The 20267-nt window shown below is 40.7% G+C and overlaps 2 protein-coding genes across 4 annotated transcripts in view; one reads left to right on the top strand and one right to left on the bottom strand.

Annotated features, from left to right (window-relative positions):
* The window catches only part of nol4la (nucleolar protein 4-like a), a 29274-nt gene extending 28648 nt beyond the window's left edge, over positions 1–626 (bottom strand). The window contains exon 1 of the mRNA XM_058051378.1: positions 501–626. The gene's annotated coding sequence lies outside the window, so the exon portion shown is untranslated. The remainder of the gene's footprint in view (positions 1–500) is intronic.
* Positions 310–20094, top strand: dnmt3ba (DNA (cytosine-5-)-methyltransferase 3 beta, duplicate a). Of its 3 annotated transcripts, none has more exons than XM_058051372.1 (26): positions 310–520; positions 1943–2051; positions 2259–2392; positions 2526–2671; positions 3817–3988; positions 4073–5529; positions 5613–5733; positions 6630–6674; positions 7045–7097; positions 8367–8426; positions 8499–8648; positions 8745–8852; positions 12002–12131; positions 12242–12349; positions 13574–13618; positions 13735–13814; positions 13886–13998; positions 14161–14344; positions 14953–15037; positions 15218–15363; positions 16299–16389; positions 16460–16608; positions 16683–16768; positions 16855–16924; positions 17025–17140; positions 18369–20094. In XM_058051372.1, exons 2-26 carry the CDS (start codon positions 2044–2046, stop codon positions 18517–18519), a joined length of 4008 nt encoding a protein of 1335 aa, XP_057907355.1. In that variant the 5' UTR covers positions 310–520; positions 1943–2043; the 3' UTR covers positions 18520–20094. The 3 variants fall into 3 exon arrangements, with proteins under 3 accessions (XP_057907355.1, XP_057907353.1, XP_057907354.1); XM_058051370.1 differs by having other exon boundaries at positions 12239–12349; XM_058051371.1 differs by lacking the exon at positions 310–520 and adding an exon at positions 1062–1102 and having other exon boundaries at positions 12239–12349.
* Positions 20095–20267: the final 173 nt, after the last annotated feature.

Here is a 20267-nt window from a genome sequence, read left to right as displayed (position 1 = left end):
TTGGTTGCTTCTAAAATAGTTTTTCCACATGTTGGCTGCCAATATAAGATATCACTACAACACCGCGACTAATTCAAAACAGATATTCGCCTCTACTGTTTAATGGAGCATATCTTTAATGCTAATGAATTTTGACTGTTGATAATTTAGAACACTAGTATTAGCGTAACTAGCATAATGCTAATTGTAGGCCAAAGGCTTCACCAGCAAATGTGTACTATAGATTGAGCTTGCTCAACACACGCAAAAAGACACATTATATATTATATACAGTATAACACAATGTGCTTATTTCGCTAAGAACAATACTGTAATGCCAGTTTCGACATGGCCGAGGGGCAAACTCGGGTAGCTAAACAAAACTAGCACCCCACCAAGCCTCACCCTCCCCGTACCCGCCCTACTCCGGCTCGCCACTGCACATCGAGGGCGTCACACGGGTCGGCCGGCCCAAAGTGCTCCGGGACAAGGCGAGTGTCTGGAAACAGAGGAAAAGCTACCTGAAAGAGTGGGAGCGGAGGTAAGTTAACACTCCACAATGCGCCATCAATCCGGCGTTGGTTTTTGTGCAACCACGACCGGCGTATTTACGGTAGCCACAGTTGTATTGTCCTGGTCTGGCTGAAAGCTGTATGTGCACCCCCAGCCCCCCCAACACAAAGAAAGGCGCATGCAAACACAAGGCGACGTTTGCATTTGATAATAAATCGAAGGGAGGGGACTTTTGAACACCGAAACACAACATTGCACCGTCTTCTGTACTGTGTTCATGCCGGTTCGTGTTATTAAGTGTTTATGCACACCGACCGTCTTCTCTTATAATAAGTTGTATTGTATATCGCAAGTAGTTTTACTTGCTATACAAAAATATCGATCGCTCTATGTGTGTTCGATGCCGAACACTGTTCTAAGTTAGGCGGAAGAATCTTGAAACCAATATACCGGTTGCTCTCGTCCGAGGAAGTGAAAGTTTGCCGCCAGCCACTCGCGGCAAAAATACCTCGCGAGACTTCATTAGTGCGCCATGTCTCGCGAGAGAAACAAACTGTCTGAATCTGGGGTCGGCATCCGACTTGGACAGTAGCCTACCCGGTCTACGAAGGTCAGATGTTAGGAGGCTCCTCCTCCTCCTCCAGCCGCGAAACGGTCATGCATTCAGACACCTTCTTCTCACTTCCTGGTTGTGTCACGTGGTTTCATGTTTACCCTGACGTCCTTAGAGAATATGCATCCAATCGTAGTAAACTGTTATAAATAATTGTACGTTACACCTAGATGAACTTTATATTTTAGATTAGATTAGATTCAACTTTGTTATTGCTTATGTCACTGGTACAGGGCAACAAAATGCAGTTAGCATCCAACCAGAAATGCAATTTTATAAGTACCTTAGTAGTAAGTAAATGTAAAAAAATGGACAGATCTACAAACTATAACAGGCTATGACTATAATACAGTGAGGATATGTACAGGCATATAAATGACTATAATATGGCTATTGCAGATTATAAACAGTATGTACAGTATGGATGTGACAATATACAATAACTGTAATATGTACAGTATTGCAATGAAGTGACTAGAGTATGGCTATTGCAGATTATATAAATTATAAACAGTATGATATGTACAATTTAATTCTGTCTTAGAAATTATTTACTGTTTTCAAATACAGTAAATAATTTGTAAAGCAGAATATCCCCCCTGTAACCCCAATCTTTGCAATTAATACAGTAGATGTTAACTCAAAGCGCAGTAATTTCAGCACAATATTTATTAATTTACATTCTTTACTCATACATATTTTTATTGTGCTTATAAGCTCATGCATTTCCTCCATGACAAAAGCAAGAGACAGATATAGTACATACATGTCAAGAAACTAACAACATTGTAACCAGTCTTGCTCAGTCAAAGCTATTTTGTTTTTGTGTTTGGCCAGGAGCCCACAGGCATCATCGTCCACAGACAGACATTAGAGGATTTGGAATTACAACCCACCCAGTCTCACTCACCACCCCCACCATCCTCTGGAAGACAGCCATGGGGATGTACGTAAGCTGTGTATCAATATTATAATACAATAATATTGCTACAATATTTTTTTTCAGGGAATACCTGGAATTGCTCACTATGGTTTTGGCATTTCCCCCCCACCACCCTTAATGCATAGTTACAAGTCATGTGAATACCGTACATCAATTTAATGGGGTCTTATTGATTATGTTTTCATGTCTTTTTTCCTTTCCGATGATCAGCAAAAAGAGAAGGACCAAAAGAGTGATTGTGGTTCCAGACGATGTTCCCGATGAGACAGACTCGTTAAATTCACTGACTTGGCTCAACACCCTACTAAAGACCAACTTTCAGGATGTGCAGCACATTGGTTCAGGTGCTTTATCACCATGAGCAGATAATACAAGAGTTTATTATTCTCATTATTGTTTATTACACTTTTTTCAATATATCATCGTGAGCTTGTTCTTAATGTATCTTAAGTGTTTTTTTTTTGGTCTGTGTTACAGGTGCGTGTCACTGCCAGATGATGTCTTGCATTATTCCGGGCTCAATTGACATGACCAGGGTAAAGTTTGATGCACAAGCTGAAGATGACTGCAAGCACAATTTTAATCTTCTCCAAGATGCCTTCACCAACAACCATATCACAAAGGTTTTTTTCCCCCCTTTATGGAGCCTTGTTTTGTGTTCATTAGCCAGGAACAGCACAACTTAAGTACACTTTAACTTACTTAACTTAATTTCACTTGTGGATCAATATACAGTGAAACCTCGGTTAGCGTCCGCCCCAGTTAGCATGTTTTTGGTTAACATTCATTCATTTATTTTCTGTACCGCTTATCCTCAAGAGGGTCGCGAGTGTGCTGGAACCTGTCCCAGCTGGCGAAAGACGGGGTACAAACTGGACTGGTCGCCAGCCAATCACAGGGCACATATAGACAACCATTCACACTCACATTCATACCTATGGACAATTTGGAGTCACCAATTAACCTAGCATGTTTTTGAGTTCCCACAGAAAACCCACGCATGCACGGGGAGAACATGCAAACTTCACTCCACCACAATTTTAGTGTAGAACATGTTTTTGTGTTATTCATAGGGATGTCAAAAATAAAGTTTTTTCTGATTCAGTTAAATTGATTCAGTTAACATCCATTTTGGTTAGACTCGGACCTTCTGGAATTAATGAATGGCGCTAACCAAGGTTTACGTCTAACTCCATAAACTACAGTAAACCTCGGATATATCAGACTCTGATATATCGGAAATTCGCTCACAACGGACAGATAAAAAAGAACCGATTTTTCTGTAATGCATTTCCAATAAAAATTCATTGCATATATCGGATTTTTTATAACGGATTTCGCCTATTTCGGACAAAATCTCCAGTCCCGTTCCAATGCATTTCCATTAAATTTCCCTCGCATATATCGGATGGCCGCATCGTGGCGCTCCGATTCGCCGAATCGTGACAGGCCGCTATACGACGTCATTTGCAGCGTTTGCAGCGTTTGCAGCGTTGCCTGCGTGTCCAGGTACATTGGAAACATAGTCAAGGAAGTGCCTTTTTATAACGGATAAAATCCGATTTACGCATATACCGGATATAAATCCGATATATGCGTAAAACGGACATTTTCCGGTATACGCATATAACGGATTTCGCTTATATCGGACAAAACCAGTGGGAACAATTGAATCCGATATATCCAAGGTTTACTGTACATTTTAGCGTTATCTATTTGTGCTAGTCATGATTTTTGAATTGGTTGAATTGTCTTTCTTGTCATTTAGATCATTCCAGTCGCCGAACTCATATCTGGGGATTGTGAAACCAGTTTTGAGTTCCTGAAGTGGTTCAAAGCCTTCTACACATCAAATATAAAAGATGTAGAGTACGACCCTGTGACCGCTCGGAACAGCCGTGATATCACCCCATACCTGCCGTCAAAGCAATCTGAAAAATGTAACAATTTCATTCAACAGCATTAACATATGTGCTGATCAAATCACAGTATTATTAACTGAAACTGTATTTTCTGTTAATCAGGTAACGATAAACTGGACCCACCCACTGAAGACTGTGGACCACAAAAAGTCGAACTGCCGCCCTTCAATGAGTTCACTCTCAAATGTATTGAAAAACTCCGTGGTCACCAAACGTCAAGACATATTGCAGACTGTAAATTGGGGCCCGAGTACCTGAAATACATTAGAGTACTTTGCCAGCAAACTCCATACTGTGTTTACTTCTATGAAGGGGTACCGCTTGAAAAGGATGAGACCGTCTCTGTTGTTCTTGTTGGATTTTTTGATGTGGAAGCCTCTCGGCACTGCGTTAAATTCCTGGCTGCTCTAAAGTCCCCAGCTGATAATGAAGGGAAGCAAACCGCTTCAGCAGTAGTGGAGACTTTGAAGAAATTTGCCTTGCCCGTAGACACTTGTGTCGCTATTTATTTCAACCGTAAAGGTCCTGCAACAGAACACCTCAGCTTGCAACTCAGGGAGCTCAACCCAAACATAGTAGACTTTGGAGGACTTTACAACATTTCTGATGTTGCTTACGATGCAGCCATGAAGAAGCTCTCCAGTCCTGTTCAAGAGCTCATTCTGGAAATCCATGCTCACTACATCTCCTGCGCTGAAAAGGACAAGAACCTCAAAACGCTTTTTGGCTCAGATAGTTCATCATCTGTTCTGAACACCAGCTGCCATAATGTTCATCAGACTGTCACCAAAATGGTGGAAATATGGACAGACGTCATCTTGTACTTCAACTCATGTGACATGAAAGATTGCAAAATTAAATTCATCAAGTCTCAACTAGAAGATCCTAAAGTCAGAGCAACCTTCATGTTCCTGGAGCAGACCTTAAAGCCTCTGCGCAAGTTCCAAACACATCTTCAGGCAAACAAGGGAACCAGCAGAGCTGACTTGAAGCTCATACTAGAAGAAGCCAGCAACCTCCTGCGCACATACGCCGCCTCTTTCCTACAACCTGATGGAGTAGCTCGGATCTTGAAAGAACACGATACAAAAATCGTCCACAATAAGAAGTTCCACCTGTTAAGCAGTAAACTCAGTTTGGGCGATGACGCTGTAGAAGACTTACTGGGAAACTCTTCGGTGCTTGTGCAATTCCAAAAGGAGGTGCTGTCATTCTACATGGCTCTCACCGGAGCGCTTGTACGGGAGCTGCCCGTCAGCGAGGAGATCCTCAGCTGCATGGCTCAGCTGCTCGATCCCCAAAACAAAGTGACGGTAACAGCAAAATCACTGGAGGTGCTGGGGACGCAGTTGGGAATGTGTCATTCCCCGGAGCAGGCCAGGCAGCTTTTCAGCGAATTCCTTCAATATCAGCAGACTGAAACAGAGGCAGAAATGGCGGACGACCACTGGGCCGATGTCTTGAAGCAAACCAAACCTACATCGGTTTTCAGAAAACTTGTACTAACTCTGTTGTGCTTCCCGTGTCCTCCCCTTGATGCTCGGTGTGTTTTTACACAGGTATTTAACCACAAGTGATATTCATTTGTTGTGTTTGTTTGTTTCTGTGTGATTATAATTCCATACACTTATTCATCTTTAAGGCTCTGGAAATTGGAAATATGGAACCGCCGTCTGAGGATGAAGCCTTAACACAGAGCAACTGTGTGGCCACGTCCAACAATAAAGACAAAGAGGACGTGCCAGTCAAAAATGTCCCATCAGGTAACACAAGTATTGTGTAGGTATAATATGCATTAGTGTGGAATCAAGAAGCGTGTGCAGGCAGGATGGAACGGGTGGAAAAAAAAGCTAAAATGAAAGGAAAAGTATATAAAACTGCTGAGACCCTCCATGTTGTTTGGTCTAGAGACAGTACCACTGAGGAAAAAGACAGGAGATGAGGATGCTGAGGTTCTCATTGGGAGTGACCAGGATGGATAGGATCAGGAACGAGTACATCAGAGGGACATAACATGTTAGAGGCCTTGGAGATAAAGTCAGACGGAGGCCAGACTGAGATGGGACATGTCCCAATGATGCTGCGTTTAGGTAGGAGGAGCAGAGGAAGGTTTATGGATGTAGTGAAGGAGGACACGAGGGTAGTTTGTGTGAGAGAGACGGATGTAGAAGACAAGGTAGGATGGAGGAGATTGATTTGCTGACTATTTATCAAATTAAATCACCTAAAAAAAATGGTGTGGTTATGTTTGATGCCAGTGTTTCCACTAGATGAAACTGTCGGCCATTTTTGTAAAATTCACATACAATCCGATCCCAAATGTTCTCACTTGGATTTCGATCAGGGGAACACACATGATGACGAAAAACTCAACACAAACAAGAGAGTCTTGAGTCATGAGAGATGTCCCCTGCAATGTCTTCATTTAACCAGCTGCCGTTTGACACCCCTGCACAAACCTGAAGCTCCATTGTTCCATTGAAGGAAAAAACAGGCTACATCACAATGGCACCTCCTCCACTGTGCCGTGTGGAAAACATATCAGTTTAATGGTTGTTTGCAATACTCAAAAATATTTTTGTCTGACTCCCATTTATTATTTTTGCGTTTTTAATTCTTGCCATGTTTCAACTGGTCTTTATTCTTATTTTGTTTTCAGACCTCTTGTTGAAGCCGTGCCAAGTCCGCCTTACAAAACTAAAAGGTAAGATGTAAAATTTTATTTTCATTTAATTGACGACTCCAAATTGTCCATAGGTATGAATGTGAGTGTGAATGGTTGTTTGTCTATACTATGTGCCCTGTGATTGGCTGGCGACCAGTCCAGGGTGTACCCCGCCTCTTGCCCCAAGTCAGCTGGGATAGGCTCCAGCGTGCCTGCGACTCTCATGTCGATAGCGGTACAGAAAACGGATGGATAAATTTAAGTTGAATTCTTGTGTATCTTAACAACAGTATCGCTACTATGCTATGCTACTACAAAATGCTAACTTATATGAATAAATGATGACAACTAGCAGTGTGCAAGTGCGTGTCCATGACATTGTGCTAAAATATGTTGTCTCCTTCCTAAGATCTAACCAACATATATGATGATCTTGGAGAGAAGACCTTCACACGCAAAAAGGTATATTTTATCCACCTGTTTACATATATCCATACATTATGTCGGCTTGTATATGTTGTAGAAGTCAGTGTACACAGTGTACAGCTTGTATAGCATATAGATTTACTATACACTCAAACTCAAGACATGTCCAAACTATGTCACACACACCATGATGCTACCAACACACTTGACTATTCTGACTATGCTATATGACTATTCTGGTACTCACTTATGTTGTTAGTTATTTACACAATGATGGCTATACTGCTATACAAGCTATACACTGACTACTCTAAAGTATATTCATTCATTTTCTACCGCTATCCCAGCAGTCTTCGGGTGAGAGGCGGGGTACACCCTAGACTGGTCGCCAGCCAATCACAGGGCACATATGGACAAACAACCATTCACACTCACATTCATACCTATGGACAATTTGGAGTCGCTAATTAACCTAGCATGTTTTTTTTGGAATGTGGGAGGAAACCGGAGTCCAAACCCCACGCATGCACGGGGAGAACAAACAAACTCCACACAGAGATGGCCGAGGGTGGAATTGAACTCGGGTCTCCCGGCTGTGAGGCCTGCGCGCTAACCACTATCCGCCATGCAGCCCTACTCCAAAGTATATTTTGTAGTCATGCACTTTAAAATGCCTGTTTTGATAGAGTTTTTATATTTTATGTGATAATATTGTATATGGGTTCAATTTTTATATTACTCATATATTAATATTAATTAATTACTTCCCAAAGTTAGGCCCAATGATTAATCATGCATTGTCATGATGACACAGGAAGAAAATGTCTCTAGTTTGATTACGTCTACGTGAACTTCACCAGTAAACATATTTTTCTGTTTTAATTTCATACAATACCAGGGGCGGCACAGTGGTCGAGTGGTTAGCGCGCAGAGCTAGGAGACCAGGGTTCAATTCCACCCTCGGCCATCTCTGTGTGGAGTTTGCATGTTCTCCCCGTGCATGCGTGGGTTTTCTCCGGGTACTCCGGTTTCCTCCCACATTCCAAAAACATGCTAGGTTAATTGGCCACTCCAAATTGTCCATAGGTATGAATGTGAGTGTGAATGGTTGTTTGTCTATATGTGCCCTGTGATTGGCTGGCCACCAGTCCAGGGTGTACGCCGCCTCTCGCCCGAAGACAGCTGGGATAGGCTCCAGCACCCCCCGCGACCCTTGTGAGGAAAAGCGGTAGAAAATGAATGAATGAATGAATTTCATTCAGGGTTTGCATAGTTCACATACTGACAATGAGTTCTGGTTTTCAGAGAGATGAGGTCTCGTCAGCTAAGAAGGTGACCAAGGGGCGGCAAAAAGCAGATTACCAGGTAATGTAACAATAGTCCATCGCTAACAAGTCGCAACAAGTCGCATAAGAAATATTTACTTCTTTTCATCAGGACGGGAAAGGATTTTTGACAGGAGAGCTTGTATGGGGGAAAGTCAAGGGCCTTTCTTGGTGGCCTGGAATGGTGGTACCTTGGAAGACCAAGTCTGCACCTCGGGGTTTTCGAAGGGTACAATGGTTTGGAGATGGAATGTTCTCAGAGGTTTGGTTTTTTTTTTTCTTTACACATGAATGTACTGCAGGAAAAATAATCTGTCAAAATTATTTCTACTTTGTGCAAATCCACATTCTGTTACAGACCCCCACAGAGATTTTGCTGTCTTTTCGCGTCTTCACTACATGTATCTGCAAAAATTCACTCGCCAGCCTACCCACCTACAAGGAGGCCATCTTCCAGATATTAGAGGTAAAACACAAAATGTGTGCAGAAAAAAATATATGTATTAAGCAATATACTGCATATAATGCAGTTCTCTGCAGTCAGTGTGAGCAAGACCTTGGCTTGCCAAGATGGCTGACAACTTAAATGTTAGTATTTGTCCCATGAAAGTGTATTCATTCATGTGGGGTGTTTGGTAGCTCCACTGCTTATGGTATGTTTGTTAGATTTTTTTTCCCCCCAGATTTCAGCTTCTATGTGTTACTGTGTCAGTGTAATCTGGCCCATGGCACATACACATTATTAGCAGCAGGTCTGTTTTTTTTATTTTCTTCCAGACTTCAGATACACCGCACAAGGCCAGCTAGCTGGCGCACAGCGACATCGGCATGTTTTTGTCCTCTGATTGGCTGGGGTCTGAAAGCCCATTTCCCTAACATTAAAAGTTAATAGTGCCCTTAAACGCCTCATGCAGCCTCATGCAGCACTTAATTGAGCCTGTTTCACGTTAAGAAAGGAAGCAGACATGGAGTTGTTCATCATTCAGTTCATATATATATATATATATATATATACGTATATATATATATTAAGTCAGCCTGGGAAATGGTTTGTTCGCCGTCTTCCAAAGCAGTGCTTATGACTTTTTATGTTTTTGTAATGTTATTAGATAATAATTGAATAATTGTAGTGTTTTTTTTTTTAGCAATTATGGTATTCACCCCCCAATTATCTAATGCCACACATTGTTATATTGCATATTTTAATATTATTGATGATTTCTATAATCGTGACATGAGAGTGGTGGTATTAAGAAGTGGATTGGCTCACTTAAGTCCCCACTGAAAGCCCAGATACCAAATGTACTGCTATGTACTACAGTAAACCTCGGATATATCGGACTCGGATATATCGGAAATTCACTCACAACGGACAGATAAAAAAGAACCAATTTTTCTGTAATGCATTTCCAATAAAAATTCATTGCATATATCGGATTTATTATAACGGATTTCGCCTATTTCAGACAAAATCTCCAGTCCCGTTCCAATGCATTTCCATTAAATTTCCCTCGCATATATCGGATGGCCGCATCGTGGCGCTCCGATTCGCCGAATCGTGACAGGCCGCTATACGACGTCATTTGCAGCGTTTGCAGCGTTGCCTGCGCGTCCAGGTACATTGGAAACATAGTCAAGGAAGTGCCTTTTTATAACGGATAAAATCCGATTTACGCATATACCGGATATAAATCCCATATATGCGTAAAACGGACATTTTCCGGTATACGCATATAACGGATTTTGCTTATATCGGACAAAACCAGTGGGAACAATTGAATGACGAGAAAAGCACCGTAGTTCCCCCTATATTGGGATTTACACCATAAATATTAGTCCTACATTGATTTTATCGACATATTTTGATTCCTTGACCATGAAAACATACTATTAGCAAAATGATTCATAATGATATCAATATTAGTTCTGTAGCTATTCAAAAAAATCTCATTTTCCGTAATGGCAGTTTTCTTCTGGATCTAAAGTCATAGCTTTTGAAGATATAACAAATACACAAAAACTCACTTCTTTCTTTGAGATGAATATGTGATTAAAGTATCAATACAATCACATATTCGGAAGAAAAACAGACCATCTGCTGGGGTATTTATTTCTGTTTTGTGCAGAATCGCCATTGGAATGGGACGGTAAAAGTAAAGTAGTTATTATTTTCAAGAAACACAAATTCATTTTCATGTCTAACTAATCAAAATTAAAAGAAGAGTGCAAAAAAGTTGACTTTATGGCCAGGTATGTTCAGTGAGGTGATGCCAAAGCAAGATAAGGTAGACCCAGCCTTTTGTCTAAAGACTCCATGCCCCCCTCCCACGCCCCCACCCCACCCTCGGTTTAAGCTCCCCTCCAACCCCCCACTCTTCCGGAAAGCAGCCTGTACGTGTCTTGGGGGCACTTTCCCTTACTTCCGCCTGAGTGCGGCCTGAGAAACACCTCCAGTGAGGAAAACTAAATATATTATCCCCCCAAAAAAATCGTGGGCCCCAATGAGAAGCGCGATCAAAACATTTGGAGACTTTATGGTTGCGTTCAAGTACTTCGGGGAGCGGATCGCCGTGGCATTTCCACTACGCTCACGCGGACGACAAAGGAGGGAGACAAAGCCATCGAGCGCTGGATTTTTCAACGAAAGTTGAACTGTTCAGCGTTCGAACTCAAGTCAAGTAGGCAACCCGATACTAGATTAGATGTATTGTTTAAACGAGGCTAATTTAACCGGTAGTTCCTTGTTAACTATCGTAGTAGGCGAACTATCGAGACACTGAACGCAATGCATTTCACTCCATTACGGGAGTAATTGTTTTAGGTTGGGGAGTCGAACATATTAACACCCCGCACTATGAGCAGTCCCCCTCTTAAATTGTCCGTGTGAACGCAGTATTAACAATTCGTCTAAATTTGGCATTTTGTCTCCCCTGAAACTGCAATTTCCGACTGTACGTGAACTAATCAAATTCCCGATTGGCTGCATACAAAATAAATTGGACATTCTAATAAATTAATATCATCATTTCAACACAACAGAAGCATGCCCCAAAATAAATTAGTCCCCAAAAGAGCATCATACTCTGTCATTTGGAAATGGTTTGGTTTCGAACCCTCGGATTTTGAGCAGTCCACGGTGATCTGCAAAGTGTGCAGGATGACTGTTAAAACATCTAGAGGAAATACTACAAACTTGTTCAACCATCTAAAAGTACAGCATCCCAAAGAGCATGCCTTGAGTGTGTCTTTGCGAGCGTCGAGCGCGCAACAGGGCACTAGAGCCAGACAGCCCAGGTCGACGTATGTAGAGCTTGTGGAGAGGACAAAGTCTGGCCAAAGCGGGACAAACAGGGAAGAGGTGACCTTGCACATTAAATTACGTCAAATAATGTCATAATTATCAACTATTAACAGGCAGTAAAAACAGTATTGTGAATGGATAGTTACACGATTAATGCAATATATGAATACAGTTTTGTGTACTATGGATCAAGACCCACTCGGATCCCTCTAAATAAAATACTACCAATCATGTCAAATGTCAACAGATCAGATTCTGGAGTCGAATAATCTGCAAAAAGCAGTGTCAGTCGATCACAAATATGTCATCTGCAGCTCGCAGGTGAACGCTGTGAGAAGTCATTTGAAGACGCAAAGGGAGATAAAGAAAAAGAACTGAAACTGATGCTGGACTGGGCCTTTGAGGGATTTCTACCTTCAGGACCAGAAGGATTCACACCAGCTGGTAAGCGCAAATTCACAAGTTCCTCCATTTGTTGAATTGCTATCTCAAAACATGCTTCCTAAAAAAACAATTTTGTTTGTAATTTATTGTGTTTTTTTTTTCTTAAGTAGATCCACAAATAGATTCCGACTCCACTCTGTCTGACTCCCAGCCGCCAGTCAAAAGGAAATATGGTGTAAAGAATAGATCGAGCACCTCCAACTACTTCTGCAGCAGAGGTAGGTTCCCATTGTATTGAAACAGATATACTTTAGATCAGGGGTCTCAAACTCAATTTACCTGGGGGCCACTGGAGCTAGGGTCTGGGCAAGGCTGGGCCGCATCAGGTTTTAAAAAAAACAAAACATATTTATTAAAAACAGAAAAATATACAAACTTTTTCAGTGCTTTGGTTCCGATTTTCTACAATAAAAGCTCTGATAAAACATTCCACTGTTCTCAAATATCTTAATTTTTATTTTTCTGCACAAAATAAGATGAAAAATAAATAAACAAATCAAGAATAAAGAAAATCAATCAATCAGTAATAAATAAATATAATAATAATAATAATAAAACGGCAAATAATAAAAACTTAAGAAACCACATATAGTTGGTGGGTAGACAAATTATTTTTTTCAGATTAAAATGAACAAAGCATTATTAGAGCCCTGTAGACATGACAAAACACGACTATAGTCACATTTATACTCTTTTTATTTACAACATATTGCGCAACTGCAGGGTCTTGAGACACATGCTAACTCGCAAACTAGAGAGCTAGCGACCTAAACGGTAGCCTTCAAGTTATTTCCTTTAAACTTAAATAGCCAAAAACTTACCACTTCCACACGGATAGGGAGGATAACTATTAACAGTTATTTAACCTTTAACATGAACATGATTCAAACGTAATAATTTTTTCTGGGTACATGATACCATACAGCATCCATATCAAACTTGCGCGGGCCGCACTAACATTAAACCTTCATATCAAGGCGGGGGCCTCAAACTAGTGTCCTGCGGGCCACATTTGGCCCGCGCCTCGCGTGTTTGAGATCCCACTTTCTCATCAGTAGAAATTGGTGTTAGGACAAAAACACTGTAAAACCAAGCGTACACAGCCATCCAAAACCTCTTTCAGGGCTCACTTCCAAATGCGCAAACCTCATTAGCTGACGCTTTGGCGTCATTTAATACGATAATACAACATTTATAATATATATACAGCATTTATAGGTCAGCTATATATACATGGGTAACTGGAAGTCCACCATCATTACAAGTAGAAAACTACATTCAGTCATTACTAGAGTTTTAGTTCTAAAAGGTTGAGAACGCTACACAGACTAAACAGAGAAAACAGCACAAAGTTGATGGCTAAATTATTACAATAAGTCATTTTTAAGCCACAACACAAAACATTTTTTCCACATTTCAATGATTTCTTTTGACATTCACAGAATTTATACGTGAGAGGCTTAAGGAAAAAGGCATCAAAATTGAAGGTGAGTCCTGCCTGTGAATTCTCATGTCTGTATTTGTGTTATATTTAAATTATGTCTAATTTTGAATTGATTTGATTTTATGATGAATTCTAAAAAGTAAATGCTTGGCGTTTCAGATCTTTGTTTGTCTTGTGGCTCCCCTGACATTGAAGTGCAGCACCCTTTATTTGAAGGCGGCCTTTGTACCAGATGCAAGGTAAGTATGTTGTAGCCTCTGTCCAAACCACCAGCCCCAAATGCTCCAAAATCAAAAGTGTCCGCTTACAGGAGAACTTCACAGAGACTCTGTATCGCTACGATGAAGACGGCTACCAGTCATACTGCACTGTGTGCTGTGCGGGAATGGAGGTCATTCTCTGTGGCAACACCAGCTGCTGCAGGTAAACTGTCATTGTTAATACACCATAACCTAAATTCCTGCAATAAAGTAAATAAGTAGCTACTATTAAACTATTTGAAGCTGTTATATTAGCTTCTCATAGGTGTCTAAAAAAAGTAAAAAAAAAAGTCTACATTTGTTTTCTTTTTTGTGTCCATGGCAGATGTTTCTGTAAGGACTGTGTGGATATCCTGGTCGCACCAGGAACCTTTGACAAACTGAAAGATGTCGACCCCTGGAGCTGTTACATATGCCAGCCGGCACAGTGTGAGGGACACCTTAAACTCAGGCCAGACTGGAGTGTAAAGGTTCAAGACCTCTTTGTCAACAACAGTGCCATGGAGTTTGTGAGTACTGTTTTGTACTGCAGCACACATACACGTGCAGTTTAGCAATCCCTATGAACGGTGAATGTATCTCCATCCCGAGCCGATTTGCATGAGACTGCTTGTTTAAAATTCCCCATGAGGATTATTTCGTTGTCAGGACTGTAGCCGTTGTTATTTTTAATTACTTTTTAATTACTTCGAATATCTCATTCTACAACAGCGACTATAGCGTTACTACTAAAGACAGCAATGATTCCAAATGCGTCTTGCCTCATTCAAAACGTTCATTCATTCATTCATTTTCTACCGCTTATCCTCCACGAGGGTCACAAGGGGTGCTGGAGCCTATCCCAGCTGTCTTCGGACAAAAGGCAGTGTACACACTGAACTGGTGGCCAGCCAATCACAGGGCACATATAGACAAACAACCATTCAAACTCACATTCATACCTATGGATAATTTGGAGTCGCCAATTTAAGGTAAACGGAGTACCCGGGGGAGCACGGGGAGAACATGCAAACTCCACACAGGGTGGAATCGAATTCGGATCTCCTAGCTGTGTGGCCTGCGCGCTAACCACTGCATCCTCATTCAAAACATTTTACCCAAATGTGTTTCTTCACAGGAGCCTCACAGAGTTTACCCTTCCATCCCGGCTGATAAACGCAGGCCATTGAAGGTTCTCTCACTCTTTGATGGAATTGCAACAGGTCAGTTGATGTCAAACAGAACATAAAGTCTGCTAGTGCTTGAAATTGAATGATAAATTAAAAAAGGTTGTATTTATAGTGTCTTCATACCTTAAATGTGTTCATAGATAATGTAATGTATCCAACACCCGTTCACACCACGCCTCTCCTTCTACTTCCTGTACATCTGCATCATAACAGGCTACCTGGTGCTCAAAGACCTGGGCTTCAAAATTGAACGCTATATTGCCTCAGAAATATGTGATGACTCCATTGCGGTGGGCATGATCAAGCACGAGGGAAAGATTGAATATGTAAATGATGTACGCACCATCACAAGGAAACATGTAAGTGCACAATTCACACCACTCTTAATTGCTGAAGACATTTAGCAGGTTTCTTTTATTCTTTTTCCACTTTTCTGACCTATAAATGTAGTTGGAATGTCGTATTCCCGTGTTAAGCGATGCCAAAGTTTCAGATAATGAAGTTTGAGCATTTGGAAGTGAGCCCTGAAAGAAGTTTAGGATGGCTGTAAATGCTGTTGACTGACTTCCTTATATGGGTGTGCCTGGGCATGCCTTCTCCCCACTCTGCAGCACTATTTTGTGAAAGATTTCACTGCGTTAGCATTATATTTACTGTTTATTTTATGTAAGCTGTTGTCTGTGTAGCATTATAGAGTGTGCATAAGGGTCTTACTTGCATGCATGCAAATTACAATCTTACTCATGTCTGGAGTGGGTTTTTTTTCACCACAATCAGTGGGTCTACCTGAGTGTTTTTAAACACGAGTAGTCCTGTAAAAAAACATGTAATTACCACATTTCCATTACCGTTGTTGTGCCAAGATTGTCTGCACTTAGTAAACACAGTGCTTCTGAGCTCCATGGCACTAGCGGTGCCTCTGACAAAGTGTGTCCGACAATGAGTGCTCCTCCAACGCCCTCACGTTCGGCTTCTCCCGAGCTCCACCGCACCAGCAGTGCCTACGTTACCACTATTTTCAAGTAGCTCTGCGAAGGTTTCATTCATTTATCCTCAACAAAATTGGAAAGTGGGGTTTCGGCAGTAGTCCAGAAGTAATACGTAGCGGAGGCAGGCCGTGGGTGGAATAAATTAAAACAGACTATTTTGGATACCCAAGGAAATACATCTAGAATAGGTGCAGATTCTGAAAGATCTAGAAAGCTTTCTGTTCCACATCTTAATACAAAGGGCTAAAAATTAGCACAAAGGTCCCCTTTAACAAAAATGGATAAACATAACTTTTATGTTGCAGCTGACTGAATGGGGCCCATTTGACCTGCTGATTGGAGGAAGTCCATGCAATGACCTCTCCATGGTCAATCCCCTTCGAAAAGGATTATTTGGTATGCTAATCTTTTTCATTGCATTGGAAGAAGGAAATAAGCTAACGCTAGTTTCATCTTGATCCTGCAGAGGGCACTGGAAGGCTATTCTTTGAATTCTACCGCATTTTGACAATGTTGAAGCCAAAGGACGACGACAACCGTCCGTTCTTCTGGTTATTTGAGAATGTCGTGTTCATGTCAGCCAGAGACAAGACGGACATCTGTCGATTCCTCGAGGTAGTCATTTGATATTACTTAACATGCAGTAAAGTTGAAGTGTTTTTTCATAATTTATACTCTCTGTTGTTCAGTGCAACCCAATTCTTATCGATGCTGTGAAAGTCAGCCCTGCTCACAGAGCACGCTACTTCTGGGGGAACCTTCCTGGCATGAACAGGTACATTATATCATGTTCCATACCTGCATATTTTGCACAATATATTTTTAACAATCCACAGGCTAACACTTTACTTTTCTTTTCAGACCCCTCGCTATCTCTCTGGATCACAAAGCATCTCTTCAAGATTGTTTGGAAGTTGGACGTGTGGCAAAGGTAAAGATCAGCCAGCTAAACCACACTTGTCCCATTTGCAACAAAGGGAAAAATGGAACGGGCTAATTATGTAAACATTGCATTTTGGTGTGTTTTGCAGTTGGATAAAGTCCGAACCATAACAACAAAGTCAAACTCCATCAGGCAGGGGAAGGTAGGACTTCCTGTCACCATGAATGGCAAGGAGGACTACTTGTGGTGTACTGAAATGGAACAGTAAGCTTTTTTTTTTTAAATATATTTTTTTCATATTCATATGGTCATATACAGACTTATTCAATGAACCGATTTCATGACCCAATGCCACAGAGGCGCTGTAGTCTCACTGACTGTGTTCGAAACCGCATACTTACCTACTACTCATACTAACTCTTGAGTATGCAGTGTGAGTATGTGATTTTTGAGTATGCGAGAAGTTCCCGGATGCATACTGCATTCGCCAGAAATGTTGAGTATGTAATGGTAATGGTTTTATTTCATTTGAACATGCATCAGATTACAATTGAATGCATCACATAATCAGTTCACAGTTCCACATGTCCAAAAGGTTATTAAATCCTACCCCTCCATCTGGTACTTTCACAATCAGTAACTGTTACATTTGCTCACTTCCTGCTTTCCTAATATGTTTTTTTTTTTTTTTTTTACATTTTTAAATTTTTTTGTCCCATACCGAAGTACGAGGTGATATGACCATACATTGACATAATGGGTGCCATAGTAAGTGTCAATATAGTGATATATATAGCACATCATGACTGGTTCAAATCCTTGTATTTAGCAACTGCTTGTATTGTTTCTTGAGTTTGCTCATCGTATGTGTATCATCAGCTTACTACTCACACTGAAATTACCCAGGATAATTGGGTCGTGACGTCACCGCGAGAAAAAAAATAACCGTTGGCTGAACACTGAGCAGCAGGATGAACCAAACGGCGATGTCAAGCAGGATATATTGCGAGTTGGTTCGCTTCTTGTTTTCAAAGTAAAAGCAGTGCTTTATCACTATGTTTTTTTTTTTGTATGAGAAAAGTAATGGGGTGTTTTATTTTGTGAAAATAACCGGAAGTGCGTTGCTCACTTCGTCTAGCTTAAATTTTGTCGAATTCGTCCAAACGAAATTGTAAACGGTTGGTATTCGGACAAATAAATGGAACACTCAGGATCTAAACAGCCACTTTCTCACCTGATTTTAAAAAAATCTCAATAAAGTTATGTATTTAAAGAGTTTAGAGCTAAAATGAAATCAGCTTCAGATTCGGATTGGGTAGGAGCGCAATGCATTGTGGGTTATCATGTAGTACGCTGTAGTGTAAATGACGGATTGGGTAGCAGTATGGAGTGTGGATAGTATGGGCATGGAAGTATGTAGTAGTAGTAGTAGTAGTAAGTAAGTATACGGTTTCCAACACAGCCACTGATTTGCACCTATGCCGTCTCTTAGGGTCTTTGGCTTCCCCAAACACTACACGGATGTGAACAACATGGGCCGCATGCAGCGTCAGAAGGTGCTTGGTCGTTCTTGGAGCGTCCCTGTCATCCGTCACCTCTTCGCACCACTTAAGGATTATTTTGAATGTGAACAGCAGCAGTGAAGTCGGTAAAACTGCAGCCACATCCTACCCTGAACTACTGGACAGTTTTTAAAATAAGGATCAAACGATTTTTATACTGCTTTCAGAAACTCTTGAGAAGGAAATGTCTTTTCTTCAATGGTGCTGTGATCTACCAATATAGTGAATAGTGGCCTGTATCAGCAAGCATACTGGTATCTTTGGGCTTAGGACTTTCTAAGTAGACTACAGTGACACTAAGTGATTATAGCTGTCATTCAGTGTCACCTGTTTTCTAATTGAATTATGCCCAAAAAAACTCAAACTGAGATGCTACTTGCTTCTTGACACAGGTCCCACATCTCTACCTCAACTGTATTTTCCATTTTTTTTTAAAGCGTGGTTACTCTTTTTTTATAGGTTATATTTATTTTATAAATATAATTTTTTTTTCAACAGAAATTAGCTGTCGTTAACCACCATGGTTGACTTGAAAATGCAAGATTGCGGTGCTGGATTTTGTACAACTCAGTTCTGATTTTCTGAGTCTAGATCTTTGTGATTTTTTATACTGCTATTTTTTAAACTACTGTTTACAGTTCGGGTGTCCCTAGAAACATACGCTCAGTGTCTCCGTGTTACTTACCGAATCATTCTAATGTGACAGGAGGTTGACAAAAACATGTTGCCTTAAGATCGAATCATGTGGTACATTCCTTGTCCCAGAATGTGTCTAGCCAAAGTATCCAATGTAGATTCAAGCGTGATGAAATCTCCGATAAGGTTTTAATTGTGTTTGTGTTGTCCCCTGTGCTAACTATCTGCACACTTTTTTTTTTAATTGTAAAAGGGATGTTTTAGCTTTTAAGCAGTGTGTGTATTTTTAAGGTGACATGCATACTTGGACACAAATGATAAGGAACTCAACCAGTGTTAATGTTCATTGAAGGAGCGAGTTTCGTATATGACGCTCATATTAACCTAGAATTCAACTGTTTAATGTTACACACATTTTTAGCTGTCTTAAAACTATTTTCTATATCTCTGAATAAGTTCAAAGACATGGTGCTTTGTCATTTCTAAATTTTAAACTAAGGACTATCAGCAACATGATTAAATGGAGCAAAACCACAAATCATATCAATAATATCATTAATAATACTGCTAGTTAAAGGAAAAAAAATAATTGTTGCGATTGTTCTGCCTTTATTTGAACCTTCTTTTGCTTTAAACATTTTGAACCGCTTTAAATTCAGATGTATAACAGATAATCTGATTGTGCCTGTTCACAATTTTACATGGGAAATGATTGGTTTTAATTAAAAAAATGAGTAAATAAAACTCCACAGTGAATGAAATCATTTGGACATTGACGCTACCTCCCAGGGCTTAAGTATTCTTTCCATTTGTGATGGAGTTTCAGTCTGGTTGCTTGCCTGTATGTCCGGTTTTGTCAGCCCAGGAACGTCTTTTCCTTCCTGAATCAGTTGCATCACCTCAGCAAAGGAAAGCTGCTTTTCCTGTGACTCTTCAGACTTCCCAGCTCTTTGACTTTCAGCATCATCACAAGCCGAAGGCTCAACGCTGCAGCCTGTTTGAGTCACATGACTGAAACCAGAGCTAGACCACTGCTTGTAGCTGACTGGGTCTATGGACTCAACAAACCTGTGAGAGCAGAGGAGGAATTAATGACAATAGAAAGTTATATGGACAACTTTATATTGACTTTTATAGGCCAACACAGCATAGGAACGTCAATACGGTGGTTATTATTGTGTTTGGATTTTGCT

The sequence above is a fragment of the Doryrhamphus excisus genome, chromosome 16 (genome assembly GCF_030265055.1).
Source record: "Doryrhamphus excisus isolate RoL2022-K1 chromosome 16, RoL_Dexc_1.0, whole genome shotgun sequence".
NCBI lineage: Eukaryota > Metazoa > Chordata > Actinopteri > Syngnathiformes > Syngnathidae > Doryrhamphus > Doryrhamphus excisus.
This window is presented reverse-complemented; position numbering and strand designations above follow the sequence as displayed.

Bases quoted from the DNA above. Each gene is read 5' to 3' on its own strand.
- dnmt3ba (XM_058051370.1), top strand. The intron at 2,393-2,525 runs GTGCTTTATCAC...TCTGTGTTACAG, and splicing joins TGTGCAGCACATTGGTTCAG to GTGCGTGTCACTGCCAGATG. The intron at 8,649-8,744 runs GTTTGGTTTTTT...ATTCTGTTACAG, and splicing joins GAGATGGAATGTTCTCAGAG to ACCCCCACAGAGATTTTGCT.